The following is a 25,656-nucleotide window of genomic DNA, read 5'->3' as shown; positions in this document are numbered from 1 at the left end:
AGTTAAACCAGAACATCTGGGGGGGGGGGGTAGGAAAAAACAAGAGGAAACAGGCTACCTTGCATGACTTAGCCACTCCCAGTCTCTATTTAAGCCTAAAGTAATAGTATCCAATTTGCAAATGAATTACAATTCAGCAGTTTCTCGCTGGAGTCTGGATTTGAAGTTTTTTTGTTTTAAGATAGCGACCTTCATGTCTGTGATTGCGTGACCAGAGAGATTGAAGTGATCTCCGACTGGTTTATGAATGTTATAATTCTTGACATCTGATTTGTGTCCATTTATTCTTTTACGTAGAGACTGTCCAGTTTGACCAATGTATATGGCAGAGGGGCATTGCTGGCATATGATGGCATATATCACATTGGTGGATGTGCAGGTGAACGAGCCTCTGATAGTGTGGCTGATGTTATTAGGCCCTGTGATGGTGTCCCCTGAATAGATATGTGGGCACAATTGGCAACGGGCTTTGTTGCAAGGATAAGTTCCTGGGTTAGTGGTTCTGTTGTGTGGTATGTGGTTGTTGGTGAGTATTTGCTTCAGGTTGCGGGGCTGTCTGTAGGCAAGGACTGGCCTGTCTCCCAAGATCTGTGAGAGTGTTGGGTCATCCTTTAGGATAGGTTGTAGATCCTTAATAATGCGTTGGAGGGGTTTGTGTGTGTGTCTCTCTCTCATATAATATGTAAAAAAAAAATAAATAAATAAACAAACAAAACAGTTTCCTCTCTGGATACAAAAGACCATCAGGCAAATAGTGCTGCAATGCAGAAAGTTAGGGAAACCAAGAAAAGGTCTTCACAAAGGAAAAACAAAAAGGCTTAAAGGAAAAACTTCCTCAAATCAATCTTTGGGCAATCCCTGGGTGTCCCTTTCCTTGGCAGCATGAATGTTCTTACACTCAACACTTCTCCAGAGTACAAGACCCAGGAAATAGAAAGTTAATGCCGCAATGATCAACATAAGCTTTCATGGGAAGTTCTGCTGGGTTTCCACAGGGTTTGGGGCTAAGAGTGGGAGAGAATGGTGCCATGCAAGACTACCCTCCCTCAGCTCTCTAGCATCGGAAAAAAACCCAAAACCCATGTATCCCCAAACTGAGGTCTAACACTGTTTGTTTTCCTGGGGGAACCATATTGACAGTTCCTAGATAGGTTATTGAACATGTTTTCAAACTGGTTTAACATCCCATCCTTATTTGCTCTTTTGTGCCTTTAAACAGGGACAGTTGAAAATTGTAATGTTAATTTCAGAGTAACAGCCATGTTAGTCTGTATTCGCAAAAAGAAAAGGAGTACTTGTGGCACCTTAGAGACTAACCAATTTATTTGAGCATGAGCTTTCATGAGCTACAGCTCACTTCATCGGAAGTGTAGCTCACGAAAGCTCATGCTCAAATAAATTGGTTAGTCTCTAAGGTGCCACAAGTACTCCTTTTCTTTTTGTAATGTTAATGTAGCTAGAACATATAAAAGGCTGTGCTGTGGAATAATCACCATTACTTTATCCCGGTGTAAAATGATCATTTGGATTTCAAGAAGCCCTACCTACTGATTGTGAAATTGCACACTTAGTTGTACTTATGAGTCTATGCCATTGACAGAAACATCAAAATTTGCTATAAAGCACATGGGATGAAGAAAGTTCCCAGTGTTACTTTTGCAAAATTTCCTCCAGCTGATTCTATTCCCCATCTCATGTTGGCTTTAGGAAGTCAGAGTATTTCCCCTCTACTCAAGAAAACATATGATTAATAGGAAATTACTCTACATGCCAAGTAGAGTGAATGTTGGCCAATTCTTCACAATTTCTCTCTCCTGCACTATTTCCAACTCACTGCTTGTAAAACCTATATCTGTTATTACCAGAAATGCCCATTATGTCATATTACTCTGTGAATGAAACTGACATCCACCCAATCAGAAAATAAATCATTTTGCCATTTTACATAGTCATATCAATCTTTTATATTGAACTCAGCATATTTGCATTATGGGTAGCTTATGCTGTTTATCCATTACAGCATCATTTTGGTTTGATGAACTGTAAGTGAGATCCAGCAATATAAACAGTCATACTTGAAGGCACCTTCAAAAATTTTAACCTTTTGGGCCTGTGAGAAGCCAATTCTATTGCCCATTTCAACAGTACTTCCAGCTATGTCGGCAATCTTGGGATTTTTAAAACAACTTTGTTTTGTTTTAATTTTTTAACTAGATGGATTTCAGCATAAATTAAAGACCCTCAGATTTCAAATAAGTTTTCTTACTTGACAGCTTCCACCCACCACATTCCAATCCAATTTAAGAGCATTTTTCATGTAAAAGTTGTCCCAAATGCCCTGAAATCTCTGGAGAGGGATTCATGTCCACCATTAAAAATTTAGGGGAATGTAAATTATGCAAGATACCAGGTGTGTTCTTGCTTACATATGAAGCACAATATTTTGAAAATTTTCATTTTTACAGTCACCTTATCAATCCTTACCTACAGATGGCTTAGCAGTAAAAGACTCTGGAGTAATCCCAAATTCAGCTATTGTTACATGAGCAAAATCAATAGGTTTCCTCATTAATTTCTCTGATGTTCCACAATTAGGTTTTACATCTGCTTCACCTTTGTTTGGTGTCAGATAGCTAGCCTCACCCAAAAATGTAGGTCTGCCTTCTGAAAAAGGACTTTGCAGTTTGTTTGATGTCAAAAAGGACAAGGAAGGTTCAGGTAAGTTTCCTTTTTGTTTAACAGAAAGGCTTTCATAAACTGCCAGTTTACTATCATCCTTACTCTTCTGATATAATTTTCTCCCTACGTATTTGTTGCATTTCACTCTGGGTTTCTGCACATTTGTGGGGTTCCTGCCATTTAAATTTTCCATTTCTGAAACCTTTGTGCTTTTTGATTCATCCATTCTGACAATCTTGTCTTTTGGAACAGGCATAGAAGAAATATCTCCGTCTTCTTCAATAATTCCTTTCCCATTTTCTTTGACATCAGCAACAGTATTTATAATTTGTCTAGATTGTCTGCGCATAGTCAGTACTGTATTCTGAGCTTCCAAAAAAATATGATCAGTCTTGTTGTTCTCTTGTAATCACAGCTCTGTCATTAAGAACATGTTTATGTTTTTTTGTAAAAGCAACAGCCACAACATGCAGACGCTGTAAAGCTGTTAGAAGATGCAGTCGTCCTTCCTATGGAGGGAAGGAAGTATGAAATGTTAGCTCTGAAGTTTACTGTAAATATCAGATATTATATGCACAATATTCTGAAGTATGTGGATATCTGTATTAAACACACACAAAAAACTATGCTAATGCAACATTAGGATGGAGATTTCCAAATCACCAAAGTCAGAAAATTCAAGCCTCCCCCCGCCCCTGCACATCTATTTTAAATCTTGCCCCTTATCCAACAGGTTTTTGTGTTAATACTACACAGTGATAATTTTCATGTGCAGTAGAGTTTTGGTTTATATATAAATCACTACTTAGATTTTTTTTTGAGACTTTGAAATCTCGAGTAACTGATCTTCCACTTAGTTTTGTCACATTGAAATAAACGTTAGATTTAAGTATGTAGAACTATAGATATGATCGCACTGGAGCTCTAAAGCTTAATTTGTGGCACTTATCGCACACTGAATACTAGATGCATTTATTTCAATGCAAGATTGAGAGTTAAAGGTCTTCTCCCACACATACACAATTAAGCATTCAAACATACGCTTGGCCAAAATTTTCAAATAGTGAACGTCTAAAAAGTTATCCTCTTAAATCTATGTTTTGGCACCTAACTAAAATGGACTGATTTTACAGAAGTGCTGAGCACCCACAACTCCCACTGACTTCAAGATCTATTGGGAACTCAGCCAGTCATTCATTGTAAAAGGGCTGCATTACTAAAACTTGCACTTTTATTACAACTTGCCCAGTCTAGAATCCAATGATCTTTTGGCAGATATTGACAACGCCACACGAACAAGAACGTACTAGCTGGTACTCACTTTCTTAAGGGAAATCTCCTCCCTCTGAGATAATGTTCATCTAAAGCATAACAGGACAAATCAGTTTGTTTATTTAAACAAAAAGAAAACATTTTAACACCCAAAGTAGGGCAATAAGATAGTGTCACGTTAAACAGAACAAAAAAAAAAAATAAGCCACCCAAAATTAAGCCCAGTATCGCACAAGTCTTGCGCAATAGCATCACAACAATGCTTAAATAAGCTGTCACAATGTGACAAAATATTATTACACAAACATTCCAAAGTAACTAATGCTACAGCTTTTGATTATCAAAGCAGCCCTTCCCGTTTGAAAAGCTGAAGACTGCTTTGGTAGATGGCATAAGTAATGTGGGGAAAGGCAGAGATTGCCAAGTATTAAGAGTAGGTTGTTCCTTTAAAAAAATAACAGGTGCTTTTAAAGAAAAGAGCCTGCTGTACCATGCTGTGCACCTGTCAAGCAAAACCAAACACACAATCCAGTCCTTCCTTCCACATACCTACTTCTAATTGTTTTATTGTTCCCTTCTTGTGCCAACATCTGAAGTTAGATTGGATGCTTTTGGGGGTACAGGAGGTGTCCGGCATACAACTGGGCAACATAAAGAAACGAAAGGAGATGGGTAGAAAAGAGGAACGTTTGTTGGATGGGTACGCTCAAAGATTCACACCGGCTGGTGCACGTTCCTCCCCCCACCCAAAGGAGGTGCAGGCACCACAAAAAGAAAGGCAAGTAGACTGCACATGTCCTCAATAGTGTCACTGGATTGTGTAGCAACAGCTGACAAAGAGGTCCTGCAAAGGGGTGGGGGTGGGGGAAGGAGACTGCTCCCAGAGGGGCCGCGGAGAAGAGCCCCAGTGCCCAAGGGTCTATCAAGCAATTCCCCCCACATATAGATCCTGTTGTTCCCATGGACATTTTTTCAATTTCTACAATACCCCATCCCACTCTCTCAGATCCCCCATCCCCCTTCCCTCTCTCATATCCGCCTCCTCCCCCAGCACCCCTTCCATATCCCTCCTCCCCGAAGCACCCCTCCCTCTCTCATCCCTCCTCCCCGAAGCACCTCTCCCCCTCTCATCCCTCCTCCCCACCTCTCCCCCTCTCATATCCTCTGCACCCCTCCCTCTCATATCCCTCCTCCCCACCTCTCCCCCCGTACCCCTCCCTCTCATCCCTGCTCCCCACCTCTCCCATCCCTGCTCCCCCAGCACCCCTCCCCCTCTCATCCCTCCTCCCCACCTCTCCCCCCTCTCATATCCCCCACACCCCTCCCTCTCTCATATCCCCCCTCCCCACCCCGTACCCCTCCCTCTCCCATCCCTCCTCCCCCAGCACCCCTCCCCCTCTCATCCCTCCTCCCCACCTCTCCCCCCTCTCATATCCCCCGCACCCCTCCCTCTCTCATATCCCTCCTCCCCACCCCGTACCCCTCCCTCATCCCTCCTCCCCCAGCACCCCTCCCCCTCTCATCCCTCCTCCCCACCTCTCCCCCCTCTCATATCCCCCGCACCCCTCCCTCTCTCATATTCCTCCTCCCCACCTCTCCCCCCATACCCCTCCCTCTCTCATCCCTGCTCCCCACCTCTCCCATCCCTCCTCCCCCCGCACCCCTCCCCCTCTCATCCCTCCTCCCCACCTCTCCCATCCCTCCTCCCCCCGCACCCCTCCCCCTCTCATCCCTCCTCCCCACCTCTCCCCCCTCTCATATCCCCCGCACCCCTCCCTCTCTCATATCCCCCCTCCCCACCCCGTACCCCTCCCCCTCTCATCCCTCCTCCCCACCTCTCCCATCCCTCCTCCCCCCGCACCCCTCCCCCTCTCATCCCTCCTCCCCACCTCTCCCATCCCTCCTCCCCCCGCACCCCTCCCCCTCTCATCCCTCCTCCCCACCTCTCCCCCCTCTCATATCCCCCGCACCCCTCCCTCTCTCATATTCCTCCTCCCCACCTCTCCCCCCGCACCCCTCCCCCTCTCATCCCTCCTCCCCACCTCTCCCATCCCTCCTCCCCCCGCACCCCTCCCCCTCTCATCCCTCCTCCCCACCTCTCCCATCCCTCCTCCCCCCGCACCCCTCCCCCTCTCATCCCTCCTCCCCACCTCTCTTCCCAGCACCCCTCCCTCTCTCATATCCCTCCTCCCCACCTCTCCCCCTGTACCCCTCCCTCATCCCTGCTCCCCACCTCTCCCGTCCCTCCTCCCCCCAGCACCTCTCCCTCTCTCATCCCCCCTCCCCACCTCTCCCATATCCCCCCTCTCATATCCCCTCCAGCACCCCTCCCCCTCTCACAGCCCCCCACCTCACACACAACGGTTCCCGAATCCAGGACGACCCGACCGAGAGGAAAACTACGGCTGACGGGCTGGACCCGCCTCTTCATTCAAACTCATTGCAAGGCCTGCACCGTGCGTATCCCTCCGCATGGTCATCCCGCGCCGAGAGCCGCATCAACCTGGGCACATGCCCTCCAGACCAGTGGGGTGGCAGGAAGAAGGCCACCTCCGGCAGGCTTAGGGGCTCAGATAGTCCTAGAAAGCCTCTGCGAGGACCAGGACTATTTTCCCTGCAGTGAGTCCCGGCAGCGCGCAGGAAACATAGCATCGACGCGATTGGATGGCGCACTAGTTTTGAAATACGGCCCATCAAACGGCTGGTCCATCCCCACGTGACACAGGGGCCAATTACTCCCTGGCCAATCAGAAGTCTAGGGAGTAATTGGCCCCCCCTCCTCATGCAAATATTTCTCATGCTGTTTGGCCGTCACGAGTAACGCCCTGCACTTCTCAAGCCCCCTCGCTCTTAGAGCTCTGATTGGCCAAAACCCAGACCCCGCCCCCCCCAGGGCAGAACGTTCCCCCCGTCAATCCTCCCTGTCTAACCTCCACACCTGCACGGAAATACGCCCCGCCCTTGCCTGCCTCCCATTGGGCAGGAGGAGTGGGAGCGGGTCTCTGATTGGGGACCGGCGATGTCAGTCAGAGGTGCTGGCTTCCGGGTTTGGCGGCGACGGACCGTGGCCTCGGGAGCGCTGGTAGCATGAGGCGGGTCACCCTGTTCGTCAATGGCACCCCCAAGAACGGGAAGGTGAGCGGGGGCCTGGCGAAGGGGGGAGGGCCTCTGAGGTGAAGTGGGTGGGGCCGGGGGGAGGGGGAAGGAGTATGAAGGGTACCGGAGGGGGGAGTATGAAGGGTACTGGAGGGGGGGAGTATGAAGGGGGTGGGGAGTATGAAGGGTACTGGAGGGGGGTATGAAGGGTACTGGAGGGGGGGAGTATGAAGGGGGTGGGGAGTATGAAGGGTACTGGAGGGGGGAGTATGAAGGGGGTGGGGAGTATGAAGGGTACTGGAGGGGGGTATGAAGGGTACTGGAGGGGGGGAGTATGAAGGGGGTGGGGAGTATGAAGGGTACTGGAGAGGGGAGTATGAAGGGGGTGGGGAGTATGAAGGGTACTGGAGGGGGGAGTATGAAGAGTATTTGAGGGGGGAGTATGAAGGGTACTGGAGAGGGGAGTATGAAGGGGGTGGGGAGTATGAAGGGTACTGGAGGGGGGGAGTATGAAGAGTATATGAGGGGAGTATGAAGGGTACTGGAGAGGGGAGTATGGAGGGGGGGAGTATGAAGAGTATTTGAGGGGGGAGTATGAAGGGTACTGGAGAGGGGAGTATGAAGGGGATGGGGAGTATGAAGGGTACTGGAGGGGGGGAGTATGAAGGGTACTGGAGGGGGGGAGTATGAAGGGTACTGGAGGGGGGGAGTATGAAGGGGGGGAGTATGAAGGGTACTGGAGGGGGGAGTATGAAGGGTATTTGAGGGGGGGGAGTATGAAGGGGGTATGAAAGGTACTGGAGGGGGGAATATGAAGATTATGGGGGGGAGTATGAAGGGTATTTGGGGGAGTGGGGTATGAAGGGTTGGGGGGTGAAGGACAGAGGAGCTCTCAAGGGTAGCGGGGCTAGGAGGGGAAATAGGGAGGGGATGCCACTGGTGCCCGGTGCATATGTGAACTCTGTGGTTGTATGTATTTTTTTTTGTGGATGTGAATTTTTGCCAGTACAAATGACTCACTGTGAGGTTTGCCAGCCCTCTGGGATTGTCCTGGAGTCTCCAAGAATTAAAGATTAATCTTTTAATTTAAGATGATGTCACGTGATGAAGTATCCAGGAATTTGTGCAACAAACGTTGGCAACCCTCCTCACAGTGTAAATCAGTGTGCATGGGTTGTGGGTGCTCTTGCAGGCATCATATTAATTTAGCTGGGGTAGTGGGTAGGTGTTGTAAATCTTACTGGTGCAATGTAAATACCAGTACATGATGCATCTTTCTCTGGTGCAATGTTAGTAACAGGATGGATAAAAATCAGGATTTTTTTTTTAAATTTCAATTTGATTTTGTTTTACTTCAAATTATGTGTTTCTTTTCAAAAAGATATACCTGTTTAAAGTGAAATCTGAATTTAATACAAAACATAAGACCTAAATTTATTATAATCTCTTAAAACATTTAAATAATAAGTATGTATCATGAATCCATGAGCCTCTATCAAAAACTTAGAGTTAGTCTGCATTTCTATATAAAAGAGAGAGTCGAGGGAGAACCATGTGACTTTTGAGGTCAGACTTTATAGGTGTGGCATAGTAGGTTAGCCTAAGTAATTTAGGAGACTGTCTGATTTTCAAAATACTTTGGTATGTAGGAACTTAAGCAGCACTCTCTTTCACTTAAGCATATTTGAAAACTTTCCCAGACTGACCTGAAATCATCAGTTTAATTCACTGACTACAGTTAATCTCTGTTTATTTAGTCATTTAGTTGTAAATATGAAACATTTTTTGATGAGGTTTATATATCCCAAACATTTAAGGTTATTTTGTTTAATAAAAACAAATTGTAAAAACACAAACTGTTTTGTGTGTTTGTTTAAATTCCGGTTACCATCCTAATACAGCTTGACACAAGTAATGAGCAAAAATTTAACCATCAAGTAAATAAGCAATATATCATTCATCATTTTCTAATATACTAAAAATGTACAATTAATAATAATCTGAAAATATACTATATAATTCCTCAAATAAATGTACATAGTTATAATGTATCCTCTGAGTTAGCAAAAAGATGTGCCAGTTTTAGTGTAAAGGCTCTATTTAGATGTAAATAACTGTGAAAACATGAGCTCAGTCAACGGGAGGGCTGTGTTTTTAGAAAATAACTGAAGTACAAATGGAAAAGTTGATTAAAATCGATTATTTAAATTGAGGCATTCCACTTCGTGATTTAAATCAGTCCACCCTAAGTACCATGGTTACTGATGGTGTGGGCCGGGTTTTCAAATCTGTCTATAAAGGTGGATTTTTTTCTAGCACAGCAGTGGGTATGCACAAATTTTGTGTGAATGACTTAAGTCCTCCTAGCGTGTTTGTAGCTGTTGAGGTGGGGGAAAAAATACTGCAGGGTTGTGTGGATAGACATGTTGCAATAAATCTACAGACCTATATCTTGGTACTCATGTTTGAAAAATTTCCCTCAGTCTCCCACTGTTGTCTGATTGTAATACTAGTATATAAATGTAGTAATGTCTGGCCCTGCACAGATGTTATAACCAAAACAAAAAGAAAAGGAGTACTTGTGGCACCGTAGAGATTAACAAATTTATTTGAGCATAAGCTTTTGTGAGTTACAGCTCACTCCATCGAGTGCAAGTGAGCTGTAGCTCACGAAAGCTTATGCTCAAAAAAATATGTTCGTCTCTAAGGTGCCACAAGTACTCCTTTTCTTTTTGCAAATACAGACTAACACGGCTGTTACTCTGAAACATAACCAAAACAGCAATTAAACCTCTTAAGATAATATATAAACTTAATAGTGTCTGTGTATGAATCATATTTACATGGAGGGAATTGTTCTGTGAATATTCTACTATACGCACAAGGGAATGACCTTCAACCTCTGGTGAAACCTCTCATTGTTACGGGTCTTCTGTGCCTTGCAAAATTAGACCCTTAATTTTCTTCTCCCGATCTCCAATACGTGATCCCTCTTTCCTTCCCTCCCTCAAACAAGGAAGTTCAAGTTTTTTAAGTTTTGTTTAATAATTTTTATCGTGTTAAGAATACGATGTTACACTATTAAAATTAAGAAATGAATGACTTATTTATAGGGATGCTAAAATTTCGGTGCACCTTGTTAAGGATCTATTACCATGTTTTTGTTATGTGTAATAAACTTCAGCCTCATCTGCAGCAATTCCTTTTCATGGCTTGGAAACTGAATTATCCTTTCATTCCCGAGAGTGTGTCCCTCTAGGATAGGTTTGGGACATGCAGGCAGGGCAGGATGGGGGAGCTTTGCATTGCTGTCCATCCTATTCCTGTTCTATGGGTAGAATATACGAATTCAGTATCTGGGGCTAGCATCTTTCAAGAACATCTGTATTTGCCAGATTTTCTACTGATCCTCTCTGTTATGGCCTAGTCCTACTTCCACTGAAGTTCATGGAAATGGGATTGAGCTCATTAAGAGTGAGCATATGTCAAGTATTCACTAACTCTTTTTTTTTTTTTTGGGGGGGGGGGGGGGGGGTTCAAAGAGACTAGGAATTCCTTGCTTGAGTCATGGTTCCATGTGGTTAAAGTCACATTCACATTGTCATTGTTAATGCAGGTCCTGCTCTTTTCCTTCTAGTTTGCAGTGACAGGCCTGTAAATTAAAGTCTGCCGGCTGCTTATGGTTCTGTTTTTATAAATCGCCATCTAAGGCTGGATTGGCCTTCAGCCCAACATTTAATGTAATATTGGTTTAATGTGAGTAATTCCCTCTATCGGGGGGGATATGCATGCACTTCCAATAATGGTCTTTTCCATCTCCAACTACCGTGATATATCTACACTTTCAGTTATCTGCTGCTAACAAGTGATATTAAACTTCACTCACTATCTGAGGCTTCTGAAATAATCTTTGAAGGAGGAGAGAGGCTCAGTTCTCTAGGCTTAGCCAGCATACAAATCTTAAAGAAGAAATGACCAGCTGTCAGGTATTCATAAAATCTGTTCCACCTTGTATTTAGCTATGATACTCTAAGTACTTTTCTAAGATCTGAAGAAGAGCTGTGTGTACGCTCGAAAGCTTGTCTCTTTCACCAACAGAAGTTGTTCCAATAAAATATATTACCTCACATGCCTGGTCTCGCTAGGCCTTACTAAACATAGCTCCTTTTCCCACTCTGCCTTAGATCTATATCTCATGAGTTATTTAACTGGAATGACAGAACTGACTTAGTTTTCACTGCTGCAATGGAAAGCAATGTTAGAGAGCCCTGGAACAGAACAAATGAGCAATATTTATTTTTCAACAAAATAATCAGTATATAAAAACACTTGCTTTATTGGTGGTCTGTTCATTGCTTCCTGCCACTTCACCAAATTCAGTCCTGGTGTAACCAGGTGTACGTCATTTGATTTCAGTGGCGTTAAGCTCACTTACATCAGGCTTAGTTTGGCCCATCATCCCCTCCTTGAAACCCTTAGTTGACTTAGTTCCCTGTGAGCAGCAGGATGCTTGGCAGCACCAGTTCTGTGGGAAAGGTTATTAAATTGCTGCTTTCTTAGCCAAGGCCAGTAGGGCTGTATAAATTGACCAGTACGGAGACATTGCAGCAAGAAGTGCTTCTACAATACTAGGTTTCAGAGTAACAGCCGTGTTAGTCTGTATTCGCAAAAAGAAAAGGAGTACTTGTGGCACCTTAAAGACTAACCAATTTATTTGAGCATAAGCATTCGTGAGCTACAGCTCACTTCATCGGATGCATACTGTGGAAAGTTTAGAAGATCTTATTATATACACACAAAGCATGAAAAAAATACCTCCTCCCACCCCACTCTCCTGCTGGTAATAGCTTATCTAAAGTGATCACTCTCCTTACAATGTGTATGATAATCAAGTTGGGCCATTTCCAGCACAAATCCAGGCTGCCACCAGTTGTCACGGAGTGTGGGGGAGTCCAGGCCCTGCACCCCTCTTCCTGGGATTCACTGAGACTCTCAGCCAGCCAGTAAAACAGAAGATTTATTGGACAACAGGAACACAGTCCAAAACAGAGCTTGTGGGTACACCCAGGACCCCTCAGTCAAGTCCTTCTGGGGGAGCAGGGAGCTTAGACCCCAGCCCTGGGGTTCCCTGTGTTCCTCCACCCAGCCCCAAACTGAAAACTAAACCCACCCAGCAGGTTCCCTGCTGCAGTCTCCGTCCACATGCCTGGCAGAGGTGTCACCTCCCCCTCCTGGCTCAGGTGACAGGCTCTCAGGTCTCCCATCCCCAGGGCACATTCCCAGGTCAGCACTCCCCACTCCCTGCTGAGTCACATCGTCACATCTCTTCCCCCTTCGAGACTGAACTGAGCGGGGTGACTGTGACCAGTGACCTGGGGAAGTTCGGGGTCCCCTCTCCGGGACAGCGCATCCGCTATCAGGTTGGCACTTCCCTTCACGTGGACCACGTCCATGTCGTAATCCTGCAGGAGCAGGCTCCACCTCAGGAGTTTGGCGTTGGCTCCTTTCATCTGGTGCAGCCAGGTCAGGGGAGAGTGGTCGGTGTACACGGTGAAGTGTCGCCCGAAGAGATAGGGTTCTAGTTTCTTGAGGGCCCACACCATGGCCAGGCACTCCTTCTCGATGGCCGCGTAGTGTTGCTCCCGGGGTAGCAACTTCTTGCTCAGGTACACGATGGGGTGTCTCTCCCCCTTTTCGTCCTCCTGCATTAACACCGCCCCCAGTCCCGTGTAGGAGGCGTCGGTGAACACCACAAAGGGCTTGTCAAAGTCTGGGTTTGCCAGAACTGGGCCACTGACCAGAGCCTCCTTCAGCGCCCGGAAAGCCTCCTGGCACTGCTCGGTCCAGACGACCTTGTCTGGCTTCTCCTTCTTGCATAGCTCAGTGATGGGGGTGGTTATGGCGCTAAAGTGGGGCACAAATCTTCGGTAGTATCCTGCCATCCCAGTAAAGGCTTGGACCTGCTTTTTGGTGTGGGGAGCGGGCCAGTCTCTGATCACCTCCACCTTGGCTGGTTCCGGCTTTAGGTGGCGGCTCCCCTCCCGATGGCCTAGGTAAGATACTTCAGCCATCCCCACCTTGCACTTCTCCGCTTTTACAGTCAGCCCAGCCCCCTGGAGTCGGTCCAGCACTTGTCTAGCCTGGGACACGTGGTCCTCCCAGGTCTGGCTAAAGATACAGATGTCATCAATATACGCCACGGCAAAACTCTCCATCCCCCTCAGGAGCTGGTCCACCAGGCGCTGGAAGGTGGCCGGTGCTCCCTTGAGGCCGAAAGGCAGGGTCAGGAACTCATAGAGCCCCAGAGGGGTGATAAAGGCCGCTTTCAGCCGGGCATCTGCATCCAGCGGCACTTGCCAGTAGCCCTTTGTAAGGTCCATGGTGGTAAGGTACCGAGCTCCTCCCAGCTTGTCTAGGAGCTCGTCCGGCCTGGGATGGGGTAGGCATCAGATACAGTGATGGCATTGAGTTTCCAATAGTCCACACAGAACTGGACACACATCCTTTTTGGGGACCAGCACCACCGGCGAGGCCCAAGGGCTGGCCGATGGCTGGATCACCCCCAAAGCCAGCATGTCCCGGACCTCTCTTTCCAGGTCCTGAGCAGTTTTCACTGTGACTCGGAAGGGGGAGCATCTTATCGGCGGGTGCGACCCTGTCTGCACCCGGTGGACAGTCAGATTAGTGCATCCAGGCTGGTTGGAAAACAGCTGTCGGTACGGATGCAGCACCCCCTAACCTCAGCTTGCTGGGCTGGGGTTAGCTGATCCGAGAGGGGAATTGTTTCCAGGGGGGAACCAGCTCTGGTCCCAGGGAATAGATCTACTAAAGGGTCATCTCCCTGCTCCTCCCACTGTCCACATACGGCCAACACCACATTCCCCCTGGCATAATATGGCTTCATCATATTCACATGGTACACCCGGCGGTGGTGCGCCCGGTTTGACAGCTCCACCACATAGTTTACCTCATTGAGCTGCTTGATAACCTTGAAAGGGCCCTCCCAGGCGGCCTGTAGTTTGTTCTTTCTCACAGGGATGAGACCCATCACCTGATCCCCGGTGGCGTAGGCGCGGGCCCGCGCCGTGCAGTCATACCAGACCTTCTGCTTCCTCTGGGCTCTGCCCCCTGGATTTGTGCTGGAAATGGCCCAACTTGATTATCATACACATTGTAAGGAGAGTGATCACTTTAGATAAGCTATTACCAGCAGGAGAGTGGGGTGGGAGGAGGTATTTTTTTCATGCTTTGTGTGTATATAATAAGATCTTCTAAACTTTCCACAGTATGCATCCGATGAAGTGAGCTGTAGCTCACGAAAGCTTATGCTCAAATAAATTGGTTAGTCTTTAAGGTGCCACAAGTACTCCTTTTCTTTCTACAATACTGTGCATCTAATATTGTTTCAGCAGCTATCTTCTTATCTTTTCCATTTATGCATATAAAAGCCATAGTCTTGTAAATGTCACCATTTGTTTCCTTTTCTGCTTTCTTGAAACTTCATTTATTGTCCGCCCTCCACCCTTCCCTCTCGCAAACACACCTGCACATTTCTTTTGTCCTTCACCGTATTTTTAGATTTTTATTAGGGTGAGTTTTTTTGGTCTCAGTCCATTGAGGATCAATTATATAGTAGATTTCCCCTCACCCTCCTCACTTTTTGACAGCTCTTTCCGTTCCCTTTTTTTCTCATCCTAACAAAAATTGGCAGTGTGGTGATTAGGAAGAGGCACTGAAACCATAAATAATGCATTGGGTTGGAACTAGTTAAGTTTGTTCTGACGCACAACGACATTGGTGCTTATCTTGTACCTTGAGCAGTACTGAGTTCTCCCGGTCTGCATTTTGTGGAGATTCTGACTTCAGGGACCTTCTCAAGGCCCTGATCTCATTAAACACCTGACATTTCAAGTGACTGGCAAAGGGGAGAGGGACAAATAGAATGGAAAAGAAATCCACAGCCATTACAGCATTTTAATGCTCCAATGTTTTTTTGAGTAAATGCCATTAAGAGGTTTGATTCTGTTTCTGCTATTGCAATCTGTTGCTAGGGTTGGTTATGATAGCACCTCCAGTCTTAACACTTGACAGATGGGAACAATTGGATCACTGTGGTTTCTGCTAGGTTTTACACATATGTTACATCTGCCAAAGCATGAAGGCATGGAGTGACCTGTGGTCTCCATGGGACATGCTTATTACAGATGAATGACCACAGGCTACACTATTCAATTCCATACACTGCCTTTGGATCATGGGCTGATACTTGGCAATGCCTGGTAATTTTAAAATAATCAGTGTCCATGTTGTGACACTTATCAACAAACTAGTTCCTCTTTTGGTACAAAAAATAGAGGTCTGTTCAATGATAGAGCATAGTGCCAGTTTGCTTAAGAGTTGTGCTATTTTTGAGAGCTTAGTAACATTATTTCCTGTCCACAGATTCTTATTTTTGTTTTCACACATTGTGTAATTAACCTCTTGAACTTGCTGCTACAAGATACTGTTGAGACCAAGAGCTTAGGGTTCAAGAAAGGCTGCACATTTATGTGGACAATGAGAAGATCTAAAATTAAGTTAGATGTATATTTTTATTTGGGATATTAACCCTCAAGATTCAGGCCACAAATCAATCACTTAGTGATGGGGGTCAGGAAATGCTTGTGGGTTGGTTTATTGAACTTTCCTCTTGAGCATCTAGTACTGGCTACTTTCAGAATGGCCTGATCTGGTATGACACTTCTTATGTTCCTAATTGTAAACACTTTGATGCCCTGGAGACTTTTTCCCCCCTTCTCTATTTGTTCTTGGGGACTTGCTGTGTGTTTTGTTTTAAAGACATTTTGCAGCAATTTCATGAGCAGTAGAATAGAGGGAGAAGTAGAGAGATTTAAAATAAGAGGCTTAAGTCCTACTAGATAGAATAGGTTTCTAATCATCATTGTGCATTCAATAAAACATGTTTTTAAAAAATCCTTTAACGCCCAAGGTATTTCTTAGTTATTATAAAGACACAACCAAAACAAACTTTACAACTGTTTCAGCTCATTAGAGGGGGCCATTAGATTGTGACGTGGGGGCTTGTTGTTTTCCCCCCTTCATATTAAGTGTAGATAATGTGTGTTCTTCTTTTAAAAACGGTAGTTTAAATATCCAGAAAAAATATCCACAAACGGTATCTGCAGCACTAAATTACCTGTCTTCTGTTTCTAGGTGGTGGCTGTTTATGGGACATTATCAGATTTGCTGTCTGTGGCTAGTAATAAGCTTGGAATAAAAGCGACCAGTGTGTACAATGGGAAAGGTGGACTCATTGATGATATTGCATTGATCAGGTAATGTTTGTCCAAACAGAAGCTAACTTAATTGAGACTAATACTAATATGCTGTTCTATGAAAATATATGAAGAAAGTGCTATAGAGGCCATTTGAAAAGCAGTTTGTATAGATACTGGTTAGAAAACTTAGGGCTGTCCTCCTGGATCTTCAATAACTCGACTTTAATAACCTGGCTCTAACAGTGGTCAATACCTGGTGCTTTAGAGGAAAGCAAATCCCATCACAAGTGCCCCTGATCAGTTATGGAATGCTGCATGACTGTGTGGATTCCATCCTGAACCTTGTTTTAAGTCATTTTATGCCCTGAAGCAAGAGAGAGTTAACATTTTTTCCCCTTTAACATTCTCCTATCTTATGTTTTAATTTGCCAAAACAGAAATGCTATGATATCCTAGCCAAAGTGTGTTTTGTTTTGTTTTGTTTTTTAAATTTTGAGGAGAATTAAACTGCTTGTATCAACTGGATGTCATAACATTTAATACCTATCTGAATTGTTGTACAGAAATGTGTATACTAAAGGGATTACCAATGCACGGAGTACGTATGTGGCTTAATCCTTCAGCCCTTCTACCTGTGAATTACATGTGTGAGGGTTGGAGGATTGGACATTTAAGACGGCAAGACTATATGTACTTCAGACAAGAGAGAACAGGTACTATACATTTCACAGGAGATACAACTAATGAACTGAACTAAACTTGCTAAGTAACAGAGCGCTTGATTCTTGCCTGGCTTACATTGGTGTAAATTGGGAGTATCTCCATTGAAATTGTGTTACACTCATAAAATCAATGGGAGATCAGAATTGGATGCTAACGTTCTAAGTAAATGATAATCAATTTCCATTGCCTCAAACTGATTGGGAAAGGGTTAACCCTGGATTAATGACTTTTTATACAAAGTACACAATTATTTTTTTTCCTTTTTTTCCCTAGGGATGATGATGTTTTGTTCGTTTGCGAAGGGGAGCCATTCATTGGTAGGTGTGTGGGGTGGGTGGGGGGGTTGACTAATGTTTTGACTTACGAAGAAAGATTTGAAGTAAATGTAAAATATATATGAAATTCTTTTCACCAGTGTGCAAACAGTTTTCAGAAGAGGTATCTTATAATGTGGGGTTATTCAGAAATATACTTGACTAAAGATCACTTTGTACATTTCATCAATGTAGATCCTCAGACAGACGTAAAATTTCACGAAGAACTAACAGGGTCGCACACGGATTGGTTAACACTAAATGTTGGAGGCCGATACTTTACAACTACACGGTGGGAATATAACTATTTAATTTTTGTTTTCAAAGAACTTTATAGACTTACTTCCGTGAGTCAACCACTGTATGTTCACTTGGTGAGTCTTCAGAGGACAAATAAAAAAACATTGAAAAAAAATCACTTATTTAGGAGAAAATCTTTCTGGGCAGTTATCTTATTGTTCACTATTACTGATTTAGAACAGTTTTCAGATGGTATTAAAAACTTGCTGGAAAATTGTATTTGGAATCTTCTCTACTTTTTAATCAATCAAATAAGCTCTCTCCTTTTGAGATGTCTTATGAGAGTAAATTTGACCTAATACGCTATACATGTTATGAAAATAAGTCTCGGACAGCATTGTAATTTAGAGATCTGTCTCTTACTCTCATCACTTTCATAACTGTAGGTACAGGAAATTCTTGATTTGTTGCAATGTACCTCTTGAGCTAGACAAGCTAAAGATAAATTGAATTTGCTTTATTTTCCAGGAGCACTTTAGTTAATAAAGAACCTGACAGTATGCTGGCCCATATGTTTAAAGATAAAGGTTGGTATTTTGAAATAGACTTCTTCCTTAAAGTTAGTAAAAGCACTGTTACTTTTTTTTTAAAGATACCCTTTCCTTATGAGTATATGTTAGAGTACCAAAACAGAACTTAAAATGCTTTACTTTTCACCTGTTGTGCTTAAAGTTTGTATGACATCTTGAAAATGTAATTTACGACTGGTAATACTTGTGAATGCTTTTAGTTGCATCTCACTCTTATTTGACCATTGTTTCAATTAATGCAATCAATGTGCTAACACTGTTCAAGAGACAAAAATACAGTCCATGCTCCAGTAAAACTAAAACAGTCCAGTTCTGCTCCGATTTATGTTGATTCACCTGCTGGTTCTTATGCTGTAACATGAATTGTGTTTTGGATTTACAATTGCCACTTCTTGTTGTTGTTGTTTTTTTTTTCTTTTCATTCTCTTCCAGACTGTGTCCCTTCAAGTCAATCTTTTATTTAGCTCATTACAATCTGTTGCTTTGAGTGGTGTGGCAGTAGTAATCTGAATATGAAAAGTTATCACTGTATCAAATTTAATACACTGCATATTTTTTGTGTGTGGAAACAGATGTCTGGGGGAATAAGCAGGATCGCAGGGGAGCGTTCCTAATTGATCGCAGCCCAGAGTACTTTGAACCAATTCTGAACTATTTGCGTCATGGGCAGCTCATTGTAAATGATGGCGTTAATTTGCTAGGTATGTATTTTCTGTGTGACATCCCTAAAATTTATTCCTCATCAAAGGTTAAACTCTGTCCCTCCGTACATCCACTGGCGTCAATAAGAGTTGTGTATGTATATCTGAGGGTTTGTAGATGTTTTTAAAACTTTGGTCCATTTGTTATTGATTAAGTTTAATTCTGTGATTTACAGTTGAATGAAAATAATATATTGGTACCGATTCAGCTTGAGGGTTGTCAGGATTCTTGCCATGCCCTAACCTATTACTATAATTCTGGGTTTAATTCCTTAACCCTCATGTACTCCAGATCTTCTACACTGCTTGTATTTGAAACACACCGTCACTAAATTGGTGGATAATTTTTCCTTTAATCTGTGGATAAGGTCTCCTTTCCTCCACCCTAATTGCATCTAATTAATGTATATGGTTGACAGTTGTATTATGTACTTCTTGTGAACTGTTTAAATTCAACAAGAGATGGTTTTTGTCTTCCTGAGAGTTAAAAGATGAATTGCGGGGTGCGGGAATAGAATTTATGCACTTGCAATCCTGGGGACAGATCTTGCACATCTTGGGAGGTTTTAAACTTCCTCATATCCCAGCGAAGGAGGGAGTTTGGCATCATGCAGGAAGGGGCCCTTATTTTCTAAATAGCGAAGAAATTTTTTTTTCTTTTGTTAGGTGTTTTGGAAGAAGCCAGATTTTTTGGTATTGATTCGTTGATTGAACATCTGGAAGTAGCTATTAAGGTAACTTTTCTATTTTATTTGACTGTACGCCTTGGGGTTTTGTGTTTTGTTTTTTTTTAAATCAATTTTAGCTCTCGCTTCTATAAATATTATTAGTTTTAAACTGTTTGATGCAACTCTCTTGCAGAATTCTCAGCCAGCTGAGGATCATTCTCCTATATCCCGGAAGGAATTTGTCCGATTTCTGCTGGCAACCCCAACTAAGTCTGAACTGCGCTGTCAGGTATAATACAAACGTTGCTTTGAACTATAGTACTAGAGTCCAACAGCAAAATGCCCTACATCTCATGTGACAATTAGTGATGTGAAGTCCAAGCCATGTGTGGGTTTTTTTCCTTTTTTCCCTTTTAATTCCTTTTAAATGTGAGACAGGAGGTCTTGATTCAAAGATATGGCTAATCCAGAACCAATCATGCAGGGGGAAAAAAAGCCCCTCTGTTTTGCTTTTTGTCTTCTATTATTTTAGGTTGAAGATTTCATGTAGCAGCCATTCACTGAATTAATCAGTTCCCTATTCAAATGCAAAATGAACTAACATAACTGAGGACAATGTGTGAGGTTTTGCATTTACATTTCATTCGCTCTCATATGGAGCAGAAGGTGTTCTTGCGTATATTTTTCTTTGATTTAAGGGACTGAGAACACTGTGTAATGTTGTAAGCTCCTTGCGTAAATTCACCTGTCTGAGAACATATTTGTTAAGATCTGGATTTAAGTAGAATACAAAATGAAGGTAAGCGTCTAATGTTTTATCTTACATGCACAAGAAAAAAATGTGTGGGGATGGAATAGAATTATAAAGTCTTTCAAGCAGATTGTAATGGTAAGTGTCTAGGGCTTCAGTGTGTTGTAAATAAAAACAAATAATTTTATTTGTAAAGCTCCTCACATAATCTAATGTTCCAATACCTGTCTGATGAAAATAATGTTCATATCTTAGAAATGGGGAAACTGAGTCAAAGGTTGTGTCCGAGGTCACAGATGTGGAGGGTGTTAGAGCTGGGGTTAGAACACTGAAGCTTCTGACTCGGTTTTGTGCTTAGACCACTGGACTAAACCTCATCTTCTACTTCTATTTGTTTTTTTTTTTAGGGTCTAAATTTCAGTGGTGCAGATCTCTCTCGGTTAGATCTTCGATACATAAACTTCAAGATGGCTAACTTAAGCCGCTGCAACCTAGCCCATGCGAACCTTTGCTGTGCAAATCTTGAACGAGCTGACCTCTCTGGATCAGTGCTTGATGTGAGAATTGTGTCTTCGGAAAGCCTACGCTGTTCAGTGTTACGTAATTTAGAAGAGCAATATTGGGAACAAATACAAAGTAGCTACATTTGTTTTAAAAACCTTTGCAAACTCTTGAGTGTATAGATCACTTTACAAGTCTTATTGAAAACGTTTGATTACACAAAGACTTGATCTGACAGGTTTATAGTTCATCCCAAAGTTTTAATTTCCTTCCCTCCTCAGATCAGTTTCTATGGAAGCATAGGTCTAAAGTAAATACAGATTTTGGTTTTGAGCTTGCATTGGGTCTCTTGAAGAGCTGCTGTGGGTTATTGCACTACTCCCCATTCTGGGAGGTTGGCAGGGGAACAGTGTTATAAGATTTCACTCCTCCTCCTTAGATGGCACTATATGCTGTGCTATAATGGGTTTCAGTGCCTTATTATAAGGCTATGTCTACGCTACCATAGAATATCAGGGTTGGAAGGGCCCTCAGGAGATCATCTAGTCCAATCCCCTGCTCAAAGCAGGGCCAATCCTCACTTACGTCGGTATAACTTATGCCGCTCAGGAGTGCGAATAAGTCACCCCCCGAGTGACATAAGTTCCACCAACCTAAGCACCAGCGTGGACAGTGTTATCTCAGCGGGAGGGCTGCTACTGCCGCTTGTTGGGGGTGGATTAATTAAGTCGATGGGAGAGCTCTCTCCCATCGACTTAGAGCAGTTACACTAGAGAACTTACAGTGGGCAGCTGCAAGCTCTGGTGTAGCCGTAGCCTAAGATAAATGATACGATCTGACAAGCTGTTCTTACCTTTTGGTCTCTGCAGTTCTCTGAGCTGTGTGTAGAATCTTACTGATAGCATGTACCTCTTTCTTTGCCAGTGTGCAAACCTACAAGGTGTAAAGATGCTCTGTTCCAATGCAGAAGGGGCATCGCTGAAAGGATGTAATTTTGAAGATCCCTCTGGCCTTAAAGCTAACCTGGAAGGTAACAAAAATAGTCTCTCTCTCTGGTATCCACTTGCTTTGGGAGTCATACAGACTAAAAGTGCAAGCGTTGCTGTGACTTATGTTAAATGGTACATGGCAGAGTGTCAAACTTAATTTGTGGAATCAATATATTTGAGAGGAGGCTTTGTCTTGTGAATTGAGAGCGTGTTACTGGAAAGCAGGAGCTCTTGAGTTCTAGTCTTGTTTCTGCCATTGCTTGCATTGAGTTTGGGCAAGTCCCAAAAGCCGCACGATTACCCTAGCTTTGTGCAGGGGTTGGCTGTGTGAATTTCACCCTTGAGTGTTCTTTTTGTAGACCGATTGTTTGTGTATTTTAGGTGCTAACCTGAAAGGTGTTGACATGGAAGGAAGTCAGATGACAGGAATTAATCTAAGAGTTGCAACTTTGAAAAATGCAAAGCTAAAAAACTGTAACCTCAGAGGAGCAACTCTGGCAGGAACTGACTTAGAAGTGAGTAATGTTTTTGTTTCATACACAGTAACTTGTTGAACTAAACTTCCAATAGAATTATTAGACTTCAGCATCTACAGAGGTCTTAACAAGGTTAATTCCTTTCAGCTGGGTTATCTATTAAATGGAAAGCAAGGATATTTTAAACTGGGAGCAATGAAGAGGCACTGATTTTAAGTATAGCAGCTGTCAATTTTCTAGTATTTGTCCTTTTATTGCCCCACATTGCCCATATCTCAGTCTGTCAGTACTTTTGCTCTTGCTTCACGCTTGCCCCAGGGGCTGAGGAATAAAGACTTCAAACCTTAGTTTTTTCAGCTTGCCAAAAATCTTTTTGGCCTTTCTTCCAAAGTGACACACGGATCTGAATGTGCATGGAGATTTTATTACACTTCACTTTAAGTGCTAGATCATGCACTCATTGAAGACAGGTGGAGCTTTGCTGTTGACTTTACTGGAGAGAATCATGCCACATTCAGCAGGGTAGCATGGGGAAGCCTGCCTTGCTGTTCGAGTTCATGCAATATGCTTTAAGTGTCTATATTGTAGAAAAATTACTTTTCTCTTAATTGGTATGTTCACAAGCCCTATAAAGCTGTTATGATAGAGGAAATTGCTGATATGCCCTTCAGTTATGTCTGTTGGCATGGCAACAATTCTTACCTTTCTATCAGCTTTGTTCAGTGTGGTTCGAATGCTAGTTTGAGATGAGGTGTTTATATTGTATCTTATCAAATTCCTTCACTAAAAATAAATTTGACTGTAGCTGCTTGTGGTAAGTAACCAAAGTCTCAATCTCAAATAGTTTACCAGGAGTAGCTAATTTAGGGTAATATTATAGTGTCCAACTAATTCTAGCTTGCTCTAACTACCATTCTACAGAAGCTGGGTGTACTTTTATATTAGCTTAGACTATCACAGAGTGCTTTCTTTGTACGCTTAACCTGAGAGGCTTTTCTTTTATATCCTTTAGAATTGTGACTTATCGGGTTGTGATCTACAAGAAGCTAACTTGAGAGGCTCTAACGTAAAAGGAGCTATCTTTGAAGAGATGCTGACGCCTTTACACATGTCTCAGAGTGTCAGATAGGGCTTGGCACAGTTGACTGGAAGAATACTTGCTGAAGAGGAAGAAATGAAAAACACTTATTGTGACTTCTTTCTTCACCCATTCCCTTTATAATCTAGACATACCATTTATTAGACAATAATTTATACCCTTCGTAGTGCCTAAGGAAACACCTCTGATCACTTTTTGGGGGAGGGGGCTTTTATGTAATACGTGTAAGAATAGACATTGTTGCTATTTTTTGAATGGAGATGGGAAAGTGGGCTAGTTTTAGAACCAGAAGTGTTACTTTTTTTAACTAGACTTGTTTTAGCATCACCTCATTTTGGAATGCATTTTTTAGGATTTTAATTTATAAAAGCACAATATATGCAACTATATTTATTACATTTGTATCTACAATATAAATATATGAAATGTCAGTCATCTATAGTAGCAGAAATGTTCAGGTTTACAATTAGTATTAGTATATCCACAGTTAGTTTCTTTATTCATGCACAGCATACTAGATGATGAATGTGGTGGGGACAGAGTTCCCAAAACACTTCTTTCAGGTACTTTCTTTTGGGTGGGGGGAACAGCATTTAACTAAGTCATCACAGGTAACACTGCCTAGTTGTAGCTTGAATTTAGGTATGCAATGGCTCCACCAACTTCGGAAATATACAGTGGAAGCATCTTTGCAACTATATCTTCACTAGAAAATCTTCATGCACAGCGGAGCTTTGTTATAATTAGAACTTAAAGGAGCATGTTCCAAGACCCACACTACTTATTTAGTCCTTTCGATGTCAGTGTGGAGTGCTGACAAGTGAAAATCTCTAGCTTGTACGTGTCCCTTCTAGCACCAAACCTAAGTGCATGTTTTTTGGGTTGTTTTTTTTAAAACAGGAAATTAAGTGGGGGTTAGGAAGAGGAAGAGAGTTTATTCCTCCAGCAAAGTGGACACAGGGACTGATGCCCAGCCTCTCTCTCCATGGTCGCTGCTGCTGTGTATGGAATGGCAGCTGTTCCCCCTGAACGCATGCTATGCAAGCATTCTGTTCACTGAAACCATGGATAGCACAGACCTTCCCCAATGCTCTATGTTGGGCCAATTCAGAGAAATGATTTAGTTGGGGATTGGCCCTGCTTTGAGCAGGGGCTTGGACTAGATGACCTCCTGAGGTCCCTTCCAACCCTGATAGTCTGTGAAACCATGGGAGCCACTTCCCTGGTCCAAAATTCCTCTCCTTTACCCCTCGCTACCTGTTAGTGGACAGGGAACCATGGACTTTCTGCAGTGCAGAAAGCCTTATGGGATCTCCGTCCAGCAATGAATTTCACTCAATAAGCTGTTTCCACTGTAACACCAATTGAGAACCTCTCCTATGTGTCTGTGATTATTCTGTACATGAACAAGCACAGACGTTTTATACCAAAAAATACCTGGGTGCATCAAGAATACTTACCTCACTAACTTAAAATAGGTCAAAATCAAAGGAAATACCAATCTTACTGGAAGATAGGAAGAAATGTTGCATGATGTTAAATTTGCAGAGCTTGCCCTTGTTAACCGTGATCTAAATTGTCACAGCTACTTCAGTGGGTCGCTTTTTTAGCTGCAGAAGTGCCGATCTCCTGCCTTCTGTACAAGGAAGGTGGTGTGGTCTTAATAGTTATAGCAAAACCATTTATTTTCCTAGGAAAGATCAGCTCCCCAAAAGTACGTGACTGGGGGGAATGGGGCTGTATTGGTTTTGACTCGATCATGTCACGTGACCTTCTTGGGTTCAAGGTCGCATAGCCAATTGGAGCAGAATTGGGATTCATCAGGCTCTTAGGCCTTTTGCCTTATTGGACAACACTTATCTTCATGGCAAAAAGTTGCATTATAAATATAGGGTCATTTTCCTTAACAGGAAGGTAATGTACATGCATTGAAGGAAGAATGGAGTGTAGGGCTGGAGAAACGTACGTACTTAAATGAATTATTTTTGTCATATTTGTAGCTGGCAGAAGTAGAATACTGTATGGGAGAAATCTATTTTCATAATCAGTGCGTATAAATTATATTTAAACTTTCACTGATAGTCACTTGAATACTCATAGCATAAGGCATTGTTCACTTGCAGACAAGTTTAAGGTACCTCTTTTGCTATGACAAGGCTGCAGGAATAGCCAAAAATGGCCTGTTCTGAAAATGCAGATTCTAGCCTGATGTAAACTGGCTGCATCAATAAATAGTATAAAATACTTATAAGGAGTCTTGTTTTTTTAATTGAGTAAAG

General features: G+C 43.1%; 2 protein-coding genes across 7 annotated transcripts in view; one reads left to right on the top strand and one right to left on the bottom strand.

Annotated features, from left to right (window-relative positions):
- The window catches only part of CDCA2 (cell division cycle associated 2), a 30,055-nt gene extending 23,484 nt beyond the window's left edge, over positions 1–6,571 (bottom strand). For 2 of the 6 annotated variants that reach the window (XM_073324926.1, XM_073324925.1), the window contains exons 1-4: positions 6,302–6,571; positions 4,501–4,592; positions 4,001–4,040; positions 2,485–3,188 (exon numbers count right to left, since the gene is read on the bottom strand). In XM_073324926.1, coding sequence (XP_073181027.1) covers positions 2,485–3,028 — 544 coding nt within the window. In that variant the 5' untranslated portion in view covers positions 3,029–3,188; positions 4,001–4,040; positions 4,501–4,592; positions 6,302–6,571. Of the gene's footprint in view, positions 1–2,484; positions 3,189–4,000; positions 4,041–4,500; positions 4,900–6,301 lie in introns of those variants that run through there. The other 4 variants (XM_073324928.1, XM_073324931.1, XM_073324929.1 and 1 more) reach the window with 4 other exon arrangements.
- A 390-nt stretch (positions 6,572–6,961) lies between these two features.
- On the top strand, positions 6,962–25,621 carry KCTD9 (potassium channel tetramerization domain containing 9). The gene is made up of 12 exons (XM_073325324.1): positions 6,962–7,086; positions 16,261–16,382; positions 17,322–17,365; positions 17,558–17,654; positions 18,131–18,189; positions 18,765–18,893; positions 19,560–19,627; positions 19,755–19,850; positions 20,720–20,869; positions 21,738–21,843; positions 22,184–22,317; positions 23,291–25,621. Exons 1-12 carry the CDS (start codon positions 7,039–7,041, stop codon positions 23,405–23,407), a joined length of 1,170 nt encoding a protein of 389 aa, XP_073181425.1. The 5' UTR covers positions 6,962–7,038; the 3' UTR covers positions 23,408–25,621.
- Positions 25,622–25,656: the final 35 nt, after the last annotated feature.

The sequence above is a fragment of the Lepidochelys kempii genome, chromosome 26 (assembly GCF_965140265.1).
Source record: "Lepidochelys kempii isolate rLepKem1 chromosome 26, rLepKem1.hap2, whole genome shotgun sequence".
NCBI classification, from domain to species: Eukaryota; Metazoa; Chordata; order Testudines; family Cheloniidae; genus Lepidochelys; species Lepidochelys kempii.
The sequence above is the reverse complement of the archived record's forward strand: the minus strand, read 5'-3'. Positions and strand labels throughout refer to the sequence as shown.